This window comes from Boleophthalmus pectinirostris, unplaced genomic scaffold (assembly GCF_026225935.1).
Source record: "Boleophthalmus pectinirostris isolate CB_2022bp ecotype Guang Dong unplaced genomic scaffold, ASM2622593v1 HiC_scaffold_8, whole genome shotgun sequence".
NCBI classification, from domain to species: domain Eukaryota; kingdom Metazoa; phylum Chordata; class Actinopteri; order Gobiiformes; family Gobiidae; genus Boleophthalmus; species Boleophthalmus pectinirostris.
Window position 1 is genome coordinate 27,619,269 of NW_026571515.1, and position 15,894 is coordinate 27,635,162.

At 38.5% G+C, this 15,894-nt stretch overlaps 2 protein-coding genes across 2 annotated transcripts; both read left to right on the forward strand.

Moving 5' to 3' along the window:
• The first annotated feature begins 1,247 nt into the window (after positions 1 to 1,247).
• On the forward strand, positions 1,248 to 7,249 carry foxl2l (forkhead box L2-like). The gene is made up of 3 exons (XM_055165916.1): positions 1,248 to 1,360; positions 5,624 to 5,645; positions 6,222 to 7,249. Exons 1-3 carry the CDS (start codon positions 1,248 to 1,250, stop codon positions 7,101 to 7,103), a joined length of 1,017 nt encoding a protein of 338 aa, XP_055021891.1. The 3' UTR covers positions 7,104 to 7,249.
• A 619-nt stretch (positions 7,250 to 7,868) lies between these two features.
• Positions 7,869 to 14,443, forward strand: tmem201 (transmembrane protein 201). Its single transcript, XM_020929730.2, is given in 12 exon segments — positions 7,869 to 8,078; positions 8,424 to 8,544; positions 8,611 to 8,805; positions 8,885 to 9,064; positions 9,149 to 9,206; positions 9,209 to 9,479; positions 9,554 to 9,754; positions 11,464 to 11,660; positions 11,826 to 11,888; positions 12,009 to 12,311; positions 12,626 to 12,748; positions 13,296 to 14,443. Coding segments are annotated over 12 exon segments (1,920 nt in total). The 5' UTR covers positions 7,869 to 7,968; the 3' UTR covers positions 13,394 to 14,443.
• The last annotated feature ends 1,451 nt before the right edge of the window (positions 14,444 to 15,894 follow it).

Consider the following 15,894-nt stretch of genomic DNA (forward strand, 5'->3'; position numbering starts at 1 on the left):
CAAATGAATTTGCTGCATGCACACAGACAAGCCCAATTTTATATGATAATATTAATTCATCCAATCAATAAACAATCTTTCTAAGTTTCAATTACTCGCTGATGTGTCAAAAATTAAGATGTTGACAAATCCAGTTAACAGCACAGTCTAGGATATTTGTATTGATATATTTTCACAATTCCTGTTAACTTTTCTATTTTTAAGGGCAAGCAACTGAAAAGTGATTTGTTTCAGCAGTGCTTCCTCAGACCACTCATCCACTCATTATTTTGTATGCTTTCTCCATCTCCTTCTGTCTATCCCTCCCTGTCTCTCCCTCTGTCTATCCCTCCTTAACTCTCTCCTTCTCTCCATTCCTCCCTCCCTCTCTCCTTCACAAACAGGGACCAGGATGAGGCTGAGTGGGCTTGTATAGAGGGCCAGGGCTGGGTGGTTAAGTAGGTGGTTAAAACTGCAATTAGCATCAGAATGGCCTCATATTTGTGTCGAGAGTCAACATTAGTTCATGTTGAATTGAACTTTCTCTCTCTTACACAAGACAGGAGCACAGCTACACAAGTCTTGCTTTAATGTTTATATTCTGTAAATGAAGTGACTTTGCATGGTCCATTTGGCATTAACTTTCTCAAGAAAATATTGCATTACTGTCAAGTATTAGACAGCTTATTCAACTCATCTGTCAGCAAGCAAGATAAAATTATTATGTAAGTGAAGCAATATGGAAGTAATTAGGATTCTAGAGTCATAAACATTTCTTTACAGTGAGTAAGCAATCCAAAAAATATGATTCCATTAAAATCTGAATCAGAGTATGTTTTATTGCCATTGGCAGTGATCAAAATTCAACAATGAGACACAATATAAAGCAATGTCATTGGGTAATACATTTGGTGCTCTAACACTGACCACCGTGCCAATTATTGAATACTGTATGTCCAATGTAATCTCTACTTGCAAAGTTGTAATATATAGACATGGCTTCTTAACTGATTTAGTTGCATAATAAGTGGTAAAAATTTAGAAGATTTACTGTATGTGAGACAGCCACTGGTTGTGATCCATACGCCCGTACTTGCGCATCACTGATCTCAATCAATCAAAATGTGTTATTTTGTTATAAGGCCAAGTGTTAGCAGACAAGGAGCCGGTGGAGCAGAGTGGAGGGATGTGTGAAATAAAAACATACTCTATTCTTTCCTAATACTTTGGATGATTTCCCCTAATTCTGTACACCCCCTCGGGCAACCATGTGGCAGTATGGGACCTACTTGCCCACTCTAGCAGCTCCCCAGCTGTGGAGCACATGGCGGGGCAGCCCCTCTGCTCTGTCCTCCATATGCCGGGGTCCTGGGTCCAGGCTGTGAGCGCGGCTGCAGCACATGGGAGGGCGGCCGGGGGTCTCTGTATGAGTTTGTGGAGTGGTGGAGGGAGGGAGGAGGGACAGTGGTCTAGTATTGTAAAGGGCAAGACAAGGGCTGAGCAGGACGCAGCAGGAGGGAGGGGTATGCTTTCTAAAGAGTGATCAACTAGGGCTGCTTTTCTCACAGCCGGCTCGCTTTAACTGCTCTGTAACTCCTCCTCATGCACCCAAGTCCCCCTCCAAACCATGTCAGATTGATACACTAGTTCATACGTGATCTCCTTGACTTCTTGTATGAAACTTGATGCTATTCGTGGCCTCCTCATCTTCACACTTGTCCATTCAAGCCTCTGCCACACCGGATTAGACCCGAGCTAGTGCGTTTTGTCTTGCGATCATCTTCTCCACATCAAAGTCACTCATGAGTGGATGGTAAAAAATAGGAAGGGGGCCACGGATGAGACAAATCTCTTTGGCTTTTTAGCTGAACAATGCTTCTCATTTGAATGTGGCCTATATATTGGTGATCAGCCTTTTGAATGGTGCCCCTGATGAAGTGTTGTTTTTGACTGGAATACCAAAAGCCCCAGGGATACATTTTCCTCTTTTTGTCTTTCACTTCAAAGTTATCTGCAAAAGGACATGTCAGGGTAAAGAAACTCTGTTCAAATGGATGTTGTTTACCAAGTCAATCAGCATCAACTATGCGGTCACCATGGGGTGGAACATAAAGCATTTTTCAGGCATGAAGCTTGTTTTCAACCCAGACTCCTTGTAATGGGACAAACATTTCTCTAACTTTTGTTTCAGTGGAGACAGGGCCCCTCTGCTTTAGGTTATGAGGCACACCCCACCGGGCATTAACATATATGATCATCCTGTTTTTGTCTGCAGTCATGCATTGTGATTGCAGCTTATAATGGATAACATCTATAGGGTCACGCAGTTCATTCAATGACAAGTTTGCATTTCATGAGAACACTGCAGTTCAACTTAAAGACATGAATTTGTAATAATAATTAAAGTTAACACAATTTTACACAGTTATAGCTACGAAAAATAGCAAAAATAGCATTGGTTAACAGATAAAAAACTTACTAATTATTATGTAAATAAAATAAAATGGCTATTGCTGTTTGTACAACTCAATAAGAAATTATTATCATTAACATATTATTTTTGTCAAAAGATATTACTTATATTACTTGTCTACATTTAACAATTAACTGTAGAGAAGAAAGTATGCCCACTCTTTAGGAGTGTTCCACTGCTGCCCTCTTCTGTCACTGATGGTTATGGTTGCGGTTGTCAGTTTTAATAACAGGCCTAAATAACTAAGCATTATTTTCTGTAAAAAAGATAATGGACTTTTTAAGTAAGATTCAGACTTCTTAAAACATCTTTAAAATTAAAAAAGTTAACACAACCATCTAACTATGTGTGTTGCCTCTGTCCAGGTTTTCTGTTTTATCAGATAATGTTTTCTTTAATACACAATTAATTAACACATCATAATGTCACAACATCATTTTGGCTGTCCATTTTCAGCAATTTAAAGCAAGGTGCCTAGTTAATTGATTTATTCAGAATTCTGAAATGTAGAAAGCGCACCCTGTCACACCACTCTAAAACAACGTACCAGGTAAAAATCCATTAAAGAGCAGACTCTGGGAATTAAAGTAAGCAGCTGACCTATAGGCTCCAAACAATAACGATAGACAGTAAAAATCAAAGCCAAAGTTTACTCTTATGACAAAAGTTGAATTATGAATTACTTATTGTGCACAACACATATTGAATTGAATACACGTTTGCTTTTCTGGACACGTATTTATCAGATTGTATGGACTCATTTGTATACACAATTAATGGGGACCTGCCTCAATGCCTCAATTAAGGGAACAAAGACCAGCAGGTCCCCATGTTCCCCACGTAAATCCTTTATACTATTATTAGATAAATAACATCAAGTTCAGATATAGGTCAACATAGGTTATGGCCTGGTTAAGGTTAAACTGGTAGTTTCTATGATTAAGGTTAGGGTCAGTCTCCAGGAAATGAATGCAAGTCCATGTAGTAAGCATTGGAGCCCCAAAGTTTGGGCAAGTGTGGGTGTGCAATGCTAACTGACTTTTGCTGACCTCTTCTGACAGGATGGGGTACTACTGTAAAAAAAATTAATTCTAAATCTTGTTAGGCCTGTTTAACTATGTAGAAGCGCTGGAGTCAGCGGAACATTAAATTGTGTCAGTTGTATGTATATAGCATTTTTTCCTCTTTGTGCTCATAAAATAATGGACATATAACGCTAACCCTAACCCTTATCTTCAATGACCACTAGGATGTAACAACTAAATGGCGCAGACGTGCATTAAATGTGGTGTTGGAACTGCACATGAAATTAGGAGACCATAGACGCTGAAAATCTGCATGTTGACTTAAGCCTACATGAAAATAATGCCATACTGTTACTCATTCCAAGCAAAGCAAATACATTGTCATGGAGACATAAAATGTAGGCAAACCACCAGAAAAGTTACATAGTGCACCTTTAAGTATAAATAACTACTATATGAAGCTCATTTGTACCACATCTGCCTGCATGTGAAAACTTTGAATTTCAATGCACACATGTAACAAAAAGATTCACTGTGCAAAGCATGTCACAACAAACTTCTGAAGTAATCCTAGAAGTTAAACGCAAGCCAACAATTACAATTACAATTTCCAAATCACAAAATTAGACTATAATCACAAAACAGCAACATCAACAACATTATTTTGGCAACTAATATTTAAGACCATCCACTGGAATCTGTTTTGCTACAATAAAAACTCATGTGGGTAGTTTTGTCCCAAGAAATTTTTATGAATATAATTTGTCATCGATGTGTCAAAGCCTCACTGTTATCTCTGCACCATCAGCCCATGGTGCCAGCTCTGTGCTAAAAGTCAAGAGCATACCACAGAAAAACCAATGCATGACGCTTTAACTGCAAGGACACCTGTGGCAACATCAAGTCAATCAGGAAGTTACTCTTACTCACTTTGTCTAGCATTCAAAAATGTTATGAAGGCAAATAGAAATAATACAAATATTTTACTTTTAAAACAAAAAGAGGGGCTTGTTAACATTTTAAACGTTTGATATTTTTGTTGTGTCTTTCATTTCCTTTCCATGATTTATTAGTATGTGCTGCTGCTTGTTATTAGTGTCAGGATTAGATTCTTGTCAGCTCACACAATAATGAAATAAGCATAATGATAATAATAAGCTTGGAAATGTTTGTGGAGGAAGAGGTAGGTGTTGTGGGAGCGTTTACCTGAGAGGAACTGGCAAGGGCTGTTCAGAAGTGTTGACAGCACTTGGATGAACTGTGAAATACACATCATGGGTCAATGGCATTATGACAATAACAGGGAACTTTACCACACCTTGAACGTGAAGAGTTTTAGTTCTTTATCTATATGTGTAATTTTTTTGGTTTGTTTATTTTTATCCCATTTTTAGATATGTCGTGTATATGTTTTGCGTATGTCATTGTCCTCTTTTCTTACTTGGTCAGTGGTTAAATTTAGTCTTACAGTGAACCCATTTTACTTTGTTTAGCGTATTATTGTAAATAAGAAACACTTTACTTATTTTACTGTAAACAGTAAAATAAAAATAAAGACCAAGACAATTTAATTAATGATTTTGATACATAATAATTTAGAATTGCAAAAACACAAGTATTGTTCATATGGCAAACATGATCAGATGTAAGATATCAATCTTTCAAACCTGAACTGAGAAAGAGATAATGGCAGCCATCAACTGTGTTTGTCATTACGCAAGACTGTAAGTTTCTTACTGAAACAACTCCAACATCAATATTGTCTTTTTAATTCCTCACTATGCATTTCCCGGATTAACTTAATATTTTTGTGCTGAGTGAACTGTGCATAAATACCTAAAAAATGTTAAGTCGTCCAATGGGGACACAGAGTGATATGAAGTGATACGCCTGGCAGCCAATAGGAGTCATGTCTTCAGCCATAAAAGTTTGACTGGTGAGTTGTGTGCCCGGTTTGTGAAGGGCTGTGGACTATTTAAAGCAAACTTGTTCAGTCACCTTAACTTTTTCTGTAATTTATTCCAAATGAACCCTATGTACAAGACATCATTGTCACCTAAAAATATTAGTATTTGTGTAAATCTATATCAGATCGTGCCTCATTTGTTCCACATGTATCTCCAATGTTGCAATGTGTCCCTGTCAGCTCAGAGGAGACAGGCTGTCTGGTGAGTTCAGGTGATCATTATCTAGCTGCTCAGTGGACAGAGCTCACTGCTGTTGGTGGTTTTTCTGTATGTGGGTGGCATGAGCTGTGATATCTGTAAGCTTCAATACTCCACTCGCCTGTGGGCACTGGAAACCCCCACTCATCACTTGTGTTTTGACACCATCACCATGTTCCAGCTGTAACAAAAAGCACACAAATGATTTATATGTTATTGTGCATTATACCTTGTTTAATTGAACAATATTGGAAATAGTGTGTTCATATGCATGCACACTAATAATGTCAGTTCTATATCTCATTAAAAATTAATCTTAATACCAGCAATATATTTAAACATGTTTCTGGTAACCTATTCATTTTTTCATTTTAAGTTTAATGAAAAAGCAGAGATAAAAAGTCTCTCTGCTCTGAAGTTGGCAGCGTTAGACGTGTGTTGGTAAATATAGCCAGGTGTGCTCAATACAACTTGGACTTGAAACGGGCGCACTTGGAGATGGATCTTTGATTGTAAGGGAATATTTGATAACATTGCATTCCCAGTCCGTTATCCTCATCTTCAACCTGATACTTGTAGCGAAAAAGTGTGAGAAACTGGAGGACATCAAAGTTCAAAGCGCACGGTGTTTGTGGGAGGAGTGTGCACCTGCAGATACTGACTTCATTGACACAGAGGCACCGTGAATTACGCACCTTAGCCAAGAACGCGATGGAGAAGTGCCCAGCCGAGGAGGGAGCGCAACTTTTGGACATCAGCTCCAACTCGCCCCCGGAGGAGCCCAGCGGTTCAGAGGAGGACCCGGGTGCGCTGAAGAAGCCGCCCTACTCCTACGTGGCTCTCATCACCATGGCCATAAAGGACAGTCGAGAAAGGAGAATGACTCTGAGTGAGATTTACGACTACATCTCGTGCCGGTTCCCCTACTACGAAAAGAACAAGAAGGGATGGCAGAACAGCATCAGGCACAACTTGTCTCTGAATGAGTGCTTTGTAAAGGTCCCGAGAGAGAACGCTCGGGATAAGAAGGGACATTACTGGATGCTGGACCCCGCGTTTGAAGACATGTTTGAGAAAGGAAACTATAGACGGAGGCGCAGAGTGAGGAGACCCTACTTCAACCCTGGAGTGCCATACCTGCCTGGGACCACAGTGGACTACGATCCGCGGTACCTGCACTCTTGCGTGAGTAGTCACTGGAGCCAGACGCCCGGGTACCAAACATCACCCAGTCTAACCACCAGCGGAGCGCTCAACTCTTTCTGCCCCTCGCCCCAGTGGCACCACGCGAACTACGGGACCTTTAAGCACCACCCAGTCGCCCTGGTGCACCACAGCAGTTGTCCTTATGGCGGAGTGACGCAGCCCGCAAGCCCAGAGGCAGCCAGCGTCTCCGTTGCATGCAGCTACCATCAGTTCACATCTTTCCCCGCTTACCCAGATGCGCCACTTTACAAGTAAAATAAGCCCATGGACTATAGCCTTTTGTTCAGAGACTGTTGTAATGTAGGCCACAGTTGACTGGTTAAAAAAATGTGTTTATGAAATTTGTTCACTATTTGTTTTGTGTTCATGTGACACAGTTAAGACTCGTCTCAGAAAATACAATCACCATAATTAAGTTTAAAAAAAAGAAATTCAATTGTATTTCATTTATTCTTGCATTCGTAGCCTACTGGTTTTGCAAAGTAATTTATTATTTCAATGTTTTTGTTATTCCCATTTCTAGAGCTGCTATGCAATACTTCGACCATACTAAAGCACTAGAAGTTAGTGAATTAATGTTTACCTCAAGTAAATTGTTATTCGTATTATCACTGTTGAAATAAAAGTTTTTTTTTAATTTGAGCTAAACTCTTCCTTTTAGACTTTAAACGCATGCCATTGATAAACACAGACCAACAATGTGTAGCTTTAAGTTAACATTCAAATGCAAATTGTTAGCTAAAAAGTTTGGGATTCTTATTTGAGTGCACATTTATTATTTTGAGCGCAGTGAGTGCTTGCGTAAGTTGTTTCATTAACAGTAAATATAACGCTTAAGTGCATCTCAAAACGTCAATTCTAATGAATAATACATTACCTTGATATAGTAATTGTGCTTTGAGTAAACATGCAAAAAAAAAAAAAAAGTGACATGACCACACGAGGCCATGCGGCGGGTTCACGAGGGCTCCGTTGTCAAGGAAAACGGTGACGTGTTTCCGTTTCCGAGTGTGGGGCGGAACAAAGAAGAGCTCATTTTGCCGCGTGCGCGCTCGCGCTGATTAGCGTCTGTATCACCACACTTTTGCAGTTTACTAAATCGAGTGTGTTTGCTTTTGATATGGAGGCGTTAAATCAGCTTCTGGTGGAGTATCCGGAGTTAATGTTCAGTGGGATGGGCGCCACAGCAGTGGTGGCTGGAGGGGCGCTCATCTACAAACTGTCCTCCAGGTAACTTCACAGGACTCGTTGCAGTAGCTTTTTACTATGTTTGTGGGAGTGATTTAATAAGTTGTCCGATGATTATAGTGTTCCATCCTCTAAAGGATCATGTGTCAATTTACAAATTAATAATGCATATGTGCAATCTATTATAGCTTTGTATTGTATTTCTTGTGCTAGCCTCGATGCTAAACGCCATCAATTACCTCTACAGCACCATTGTAGTCAGTGACCTAAAGTTGTAACCTTCTTGCGACCTATATAGGCTTATGTAAAGTTGTAAGGCTATATAATACTTACACTTTTATTATTTACCTGCGATAATTTTTTTCCACAACCCTTCTGTCTTCACAGAAAGAAACCGTCCCATGCCAGTGTGAACTGCTGGTTCTGTAATCAGAACACTGTGGTGCCCTATGGGAACAGGAATTGCTGGGACTGTCCGAACTGTGATCAGTATAATGGCTTTCAGGAGGTACATTTCATATTTAAGTGTTCACTTTCATTTGTTTTGGAGAACAACTTATTTATTTTTTTTTAGAATGGAGATTACAACAAACCTATCCCTGCCCAGTACATGGAGCACCTGAACCATGGTGTTTCTGGGAGCCATCCATCTCCAGATCCTCCAAAAACCCTGCAGTGGGTGAACTGTCAGATGCTGCTGTGCAGAAAGTGCAATAATAACCAAACATCAAAGATTAAGCAACTAGCGTCATTTATACCAAGAGATGATGTATGACCTGGTCTCTTACTGTTAATTTAGATGAAGTGTATGGATTATGTTTTAAAGTTTGTTTTATTTTATGTAATAGGAAAATTATGATGAAGAGATTGAAGCCTACAAACATCATCTTGAACAGACATACAAGCTGTGTAGGCCATGTCAAGCTGCTGTGGAGTACTACATTAAATATCAAAATCGTCAACTTAGGTCTGTGTTGCTGAACCATCAGCTTCGACGCAGTCGTGACACGGACAAGGGTTTTATAAAGGTCTTTGTAAAAATCAAGTTAAATCAAGTGTAATTTTAATAACAAATCTATAGTATTAATTATTTCTCTCTTTTCTTTTTATAGAGCCCTTATAGTGCATCATGTCCTACAGCAGTAATCCTTCTGCGAGTCCTGGCCTTTCTTATTGTGTTTTTTTGTTTGCATCCTGTTATGTTGATTTGGCCGACCCGTCCACCTCACCCAGTGTCAGTCCTCCACAGTCTGCTCTCAACGAATCTGCTTCTAAAAATCAAAGCACTGTGCACGTTTGGCAAGGCATTCTTCAGCTGCTCCCAGAACAGACCATTGAAAAGTCCAAGGCAGTGTTGCAGTATGGGAAAGACAGTCAGATGGCTGTAGCGTCTCTTGGCTTGTTGACTTGTCTCACCGGTATTTTCCTAGCAGGACCCACAAGGTAAGATTTTTTTTCTAGACAAAACACATGAGAAGAACTTACCTCTCTTAGATGACCTGTGTATTTCTTTTCAGGTTGAGGAGAATTGATGCGGTGGCGTCAGTTTTGTGGTTTCTGATCCTTTGTCTTCACATGGCTGAAGGTTTCAGGCCTGGTGTCTCAGACTGGACAGATACAGCCAAGGTCTGCGCCATGTCCACCTGTTGTCTGGTCAGCTTTGGTGCTGCTGTGGCCACTCGCAAACCGCTGGTTTCAAGAAGAGGCAGATACCGAAGGTCAGAATCTGAGCACTAATGGGTTTCACAGGTGACTTTGGGTTAGTGGCTATTGGATATCACATCTGTATATATATACTTTGCAAAAGCTACATTAGTACTGAAAGTGCCACACCTGTGTGACAGCTCTGAGAGCTGAGGTGATCCAAGACTTTCTTCTTTACATTACATCATGATATAATCATGTTAGACTCATTCATAGCTTGAGGCAAATCTGAGAAACTTGTCCAGTTATTGTGTGTTACTATTTGGAATCTCCAACAGTATGGTGATTACATCAGGTTTTAATAATTTTACCTTTTAACTAGTTTAAGAGGTTTTTTTGCCAAACACTTCACATGCTCATTTTAACATTATTTTTTGACAGCATGAAATTGATGATTTCCAAATTAACCTGTTGTGAATGTTATGACCAGAGACTAACTTAGTTTGTCATCTTGTAGGGCTACTGTTTTGGTATAGACAGAACTAACTTTGGTTGGCCATTTTGATCTTCTCTTGATTAAACTGTACTGAAAAATTTGACTTCCTGACTAATATTGTGCCCAGCTCACTACTAATGTCTTGCATGCGCCCACTAACCTTTTCTTTAAGGGTGGTGAAGACTGTTTGATAGTTATGTGAAATTGATTCATTTTTATACCTACTGTATTTTCACAAAGTACTGTGTGTCCTCCTGTAAATGGAGTTGTTTTTTGTGGAAGTGTGTTGGTGCAGTTTGTCCAGTTGTTTAAGACAAAAAAAATGCAAAGATTCTGATTATTCTAGTCTGGTAAAATTAAGTAGTTGATTGTTTTCAATAAAATTCATTCGAAAATGTTTCTACGTGACAAACTGCATCTTGGAACTTGACAAAAATGGCATTGTTTGTTTTGTCGTTGCCAACGTTGTTATGCTGTGATTTTTATGTTAAAGTAATCGTCTGTATGATAATTAATAAGCTAGAATCTAGCTAAGAGCTAGATAAACATTAGCTGTATGCTAGCATAAACATTATGGTATGTATTGGTGCCACAAATTTTAACTACCTATTGCTGAATGTATTAACCTCCTTTTATATGTGAGTAACCTTTTTAAATGTGATAGTGCCATAGTATAGAACAAGTTGAGGTATTTAGGAAGTTATCACTTTGGTATTTGCGTCTGCAAGGATTATGACACTACAATTTACAGTATTTAATCAGCGTTTAGTATTCAAAGTTTAAATAGCTTTAACCAACAATTCTTTATGTACAATGTACTAAATTACTTTAGTAATGAAGGAATAATGGTTTGGACTTTCCTCTTTGAATTTAACATTGTTTTATGTAAACAAATATTCATAATAAACGTGTAGAAAAATGCATTTTTTCTTCTCTGGTAATTTTTTCTGTACTTGTCAAACAATGTTGCAGGGGTTGTAACCTCTTTTATATATTATTAAATGTACACTTTACAAGCCTATGCAGGCATGGAGATTGAAAGCTCAAACTGTCTTTTGCTTGAAGCTTTTGTGTGCAGCTGCCAAATAAATGACAACTGCAGCAGCCAAATGTCAGATGCTGCCATGTCTTTCCACACTGTTCTACAGTTTGCGACATACTTGCCATGTTTTTTCTGCTGAACTCATCCCTGTATCTACACAAATGCCTAAAGTATTTGCATATAAAGAAAAGGATAACTTTAAATAATAAAGACATATTGTAGACTCTTTGCATTTTGTTTTGCAGACATTTTTCCAGTGGTTTCCAGCCTCCGTTGTCTGTTTCTGACCTGACAGACTCCATTGTTCTGTCTCCTCCACCCAATCTTTGCAAACTCATAAAGCAACAGAGTCCACAGGAGCGCAAGGCCTCCCCCACATCACTCCCGGGACGCCTCAACAGAGCACTCAGACTTGGGACTATTCCAACCCTCACACGTACTGGTAATTTGTCTTTTTTCTTCTAGTTTTGTTTTGATCAGCTAGTGTTTAATTACCTCTGGGGACATTTGATTGCCAAATTTAGTACCACAATGTGTAGACAATGGATGTTATAAGCTTATTATTAAAATTAAAATAAGGGATACTTAAAATGTTGTGATTTTTCAGATTCGGGTTATCTGTTCAGTGGAAGCAGGCCAACATCTGTTTACAAGGACTCCCAATCTTCAGGTGTGTGTGTATATGTATGTGTATGTATATATATGTATATACGTATATGTGTATATTATATAATTTACTTGCTATCTTTAAAAAATGTCTGTATATTAATACCATTCATTGTCTATACAGATTATTTTTCGCTCAAATCTGGAAGCCGGCCCTCGTCCCCTGGTCCCTCCCCGACCCCCTCTGTGGCTGGGTCTGTCACCTCCAGCTCTGGGTCAGCCCGGTTCCGTAGACCCCTCATCAGCCCAGCTCGGCTCAACATTAGCGGTCAGAAACTGAGACTTTTTTCCACTGAGAAGGAGTCGACCCTCAGAACCCCGCCTGTGTCCCCGCCTGTGTCCCCCTCACACCTGGGTCATGAGCCAGCATCTTCAGTCTATAACACCTGCTTTTCTTCAGACATATTCCCCCTGCACAGTCAAAATGGTCAGTGTTTCCCCTATTCATGGGTTTCAGCTTCCTGTTATAGGTGACATTTTGAAGACTTAACTGTTAAAACATATTTTGTTGTTTTGTTTTCATGATGTGAATGGTCTGAATTTTTCATCATTCTGAAACGTGGATATTAATTTATACGTAATGCTAGTTAATGTAACACATCTACCACTAGGTGGGGCCATTTGAGGGCCATTAAATCTGAATAACTTGTCAATCTGCTGTATAAAATGATAAAAACATAGCTCTAAGCTACGCTCACAAAGCTCTTCTTTATGATAATTAAGTTCTTGGTTTTTGTGCAGATTTTTCATTTATCCGAGATGGCAGCATAATAGAGGAGGAGAAGAAAGGAAGCTCTTCTGATTCCTCTGCCTGTTTGGTCGACACTACAACGCAAGGGCCAGACACGAGTTCTACAGCAAAAAGTGAGTCTATTGCAGTTTTAAAATGAGAAATTAAGAATTGCTCTTTCAGTTAAATTAGTCTTACCACTTGCCTATGCCACCTATACAAGGCAATCCAGAATAGTGGTGCTCTATTGAAAAGAATGATAAGAGTACCTTTTATTTATCCCACAAAAATGTCTAGAATAGCAGCAGATTAAAATGCATGCAATCAAAAAATACTGTTAAATGGTTAGATAATTTTGAGTAATTAATAGACAAAAAGTTGTAAACTAAAATAAAACGCAACCTTGACTATGTTTAGATGCACATTAAAAATCTTACTTACCAAATCTGATGTAAGTAATTACTAGGGACTACTATCAAAAAGAAATCAGATGAATCTGCAGTTTACATGTTATTTTAATCATATAGCTCCAAAAATCTGTCAATAATCTGATTTTAAGTGTGTATGCAACTGCAGCCACTGTAAGGCTACTATCTGTACAATAACTTTAATTGGATATGACTATGTTTATGTCATGATGTTTGAACATTATAACGTCATCTCTTTTTTTTTTCTGCCTAGGTGTTTGGAGGCATGTCATTTGGCCAGGACTGTTACTAGCCAGCCTTAGCGCTAACTTAGTGTTTGGCTCCATTTATGTGTACAGTAACTGGAGATGAACTTCAACTACTGCTTCTGCTGCTGCAATGACCTAAATGCAGTGAGTGGTCCTTAGAAGGCTGGGTCTGATGATGTTGTGTATGTGCTCCATTAGGTCATATTTGATTTAGGATTGAAAAGGCTTCTCCTTTTCCAAGGCCTAAGTTGCATGCACATTTACTTTAGACACTACTATTGTGGCTTTTAAAACATGCTGTGAAATGTGCAATGACAAAGTACTGTTTTTTTCATGCTGCCATTGACGCGATTGTCTTAATTACCGACACTGATTGTACTTTAGGTTAACGATCTGATAAAGTAGCAAAACCTAGCCATATTATGCAGCTTGTTTTCTATTAACTCTTAAAACTTTTTCTTTTCTTTTCTACTTGTAGAGTAATCAGTTTGGCAGTATTTTCTTGATGCCAAAACAGTAAATGTGTTATGGAATTGGGTTTCTATAACCAACAGTTTTGTTAGGCATATGGAGAGTTAGGATCCAAATACATGTTAGTAGAGGCTAGCTGTGGGTCAAACATTTCATCCACATTTGAAGTATCACTTATTCACATAATTTGGTGTATTGATTTTGAAGTAAAGTTATGTATCAACTATATATTTGACTGTATTTAAGTGTGTTATATAAATGATAAAATGAATGTCAAATTTAAGTATTTGGCAGAAGCTGTAGTGCTTGTAGACACTTTTGGAATATGGAATGGCACGCATTTTTTTCAAGTGTGCTTGCATTTTCTATCTTTTTTTTCTTTTTTTGAGCCAAAAATAACATGTCTGAGAAGAATCAAAGATGCTACTGAAATAAAGTGACTACTTCTCCATTTGTACTGTATAAATGAAGTGTTTTACACTTTTTCTGAACAAAGTTTGTGCAAGTGTTCAATTGTAAATAAGGGTGTGGACACATAAGTTCTTATGCATATAGTGGTGCCTACTGAATCAAATAGTAGTTTATTTGATTTGAAAGGTTGCAATTACAATGACAACATTTGTCTTGATGTTTTGTTTTGTCTGATGCCTGAAAACATTTTAATAAATTATTTGTATCATAATCATTCTTGACAATTGACTTTCCTTTTTTAATTTTGGATAATTTTGTTCAATTTGTGAATTTCATAACTTGCAAAAAGTACATTTGCATTTGTACCTGGATAGCTTATTGTTACCACTTATCTATGATTTTTGTTCACACTTCATCAGGAATCAAAGTCAAGTTGTTTGTGGCTGTGCTGTGCTGGGCGAGGGGTGGTTGCCAGCTCAGTTTCTCTTCTTCCTTTTTATTAATCACTTTGTTTTCACCAACAGCTCTCAAGCCTTGTTTATCAAATAACATCTCTTTTTTTAAAAGAACAATGTGAATATTTATCCCTGCAATTTCCTCTTTATTGTACTATTGTGAGAGTTCTTCCACTTTTTTTGGAAAATACAATACAGTTTATACAGTTTTAACATTCACAGTAACAATCTTTTCTCTTTGGTTTGTTGTGAATGACTTTTTGCTGGTGAAGTGTTATGTACATAAGCAGAAGTCTGCTTCCTCTGAAAACAGAAGCAGTGCTCAGTTACAGTACCTGGAACTGCACTTGACCACTGCCTGTATTACAAGAAGAGAAACTATTTTGGGGCTGATTTGTCAAAGAGTTATTGAAGGCAAATATTCTAAGTAAATCTAAAATGTGTTTTAGATGGATGTGTAATGTAATGTTCCTCCAGTGCTTGGACATTGTTGATATCTCCACCTCTTCTGTATAAATTTGTAACATTCCTCCTGTCGTGGAAATTCAGTTAAATTCAGTTCAGTTAAGAACAAATTTGTATCTAAGGCTGATTATGTAACTTTTTCAAATGGAGGATCTGCCACCTACTTGGAGATATTTTTTTCTTTGCCTGGAGTGTTCCACAGTATGACATTAAAGTAAACTGTCTCCATGGTGACAAGCATGTCACCCCACCAGCCCAAGTTATAAGTCAGATCTGTTGAGAGAAGAAAGAATAACCTCAACTGTTTATCTTTCTGTCTTTTATTTTTTTCAGCCATAAAAAGCGTGTCATTGAATAATGCAAGATAGTCAGATTTAATGAACATTCTGGGCAAAGCAATAACATCTTCGTCCCTTTAATCATTTACTTTATTAGACCCATTCTTTTTGTTTCAGTGTGTGACTCCTTTTTCTCTGAGGATAATATTTAATAGTGTTTAAATTTCAACCTTGGCGTTTACCCGAATATGTTCCGTTCTATAAAGGCAGCAGGCGGTAGGTGGCGTTTTCAGCCGTCACAGCTGAACTTCAGCAGGGTCCCTGCGCCCTCTGAGAGCTGTAGGCAGGACGTGGTGCTCAGTCCGCCTCAGTGCAACATCACATGAGGATGGATGACAGCCCGCAGCGCACATGAACCAGCCACGGGGAGAGCCACAGCGTATGAACCGGAGCTTTTACCTGGGAACCAGCGCCAAACTGCGGATTATTAAGAATGCTACTGCGACGTTACAGAAATACAGCCT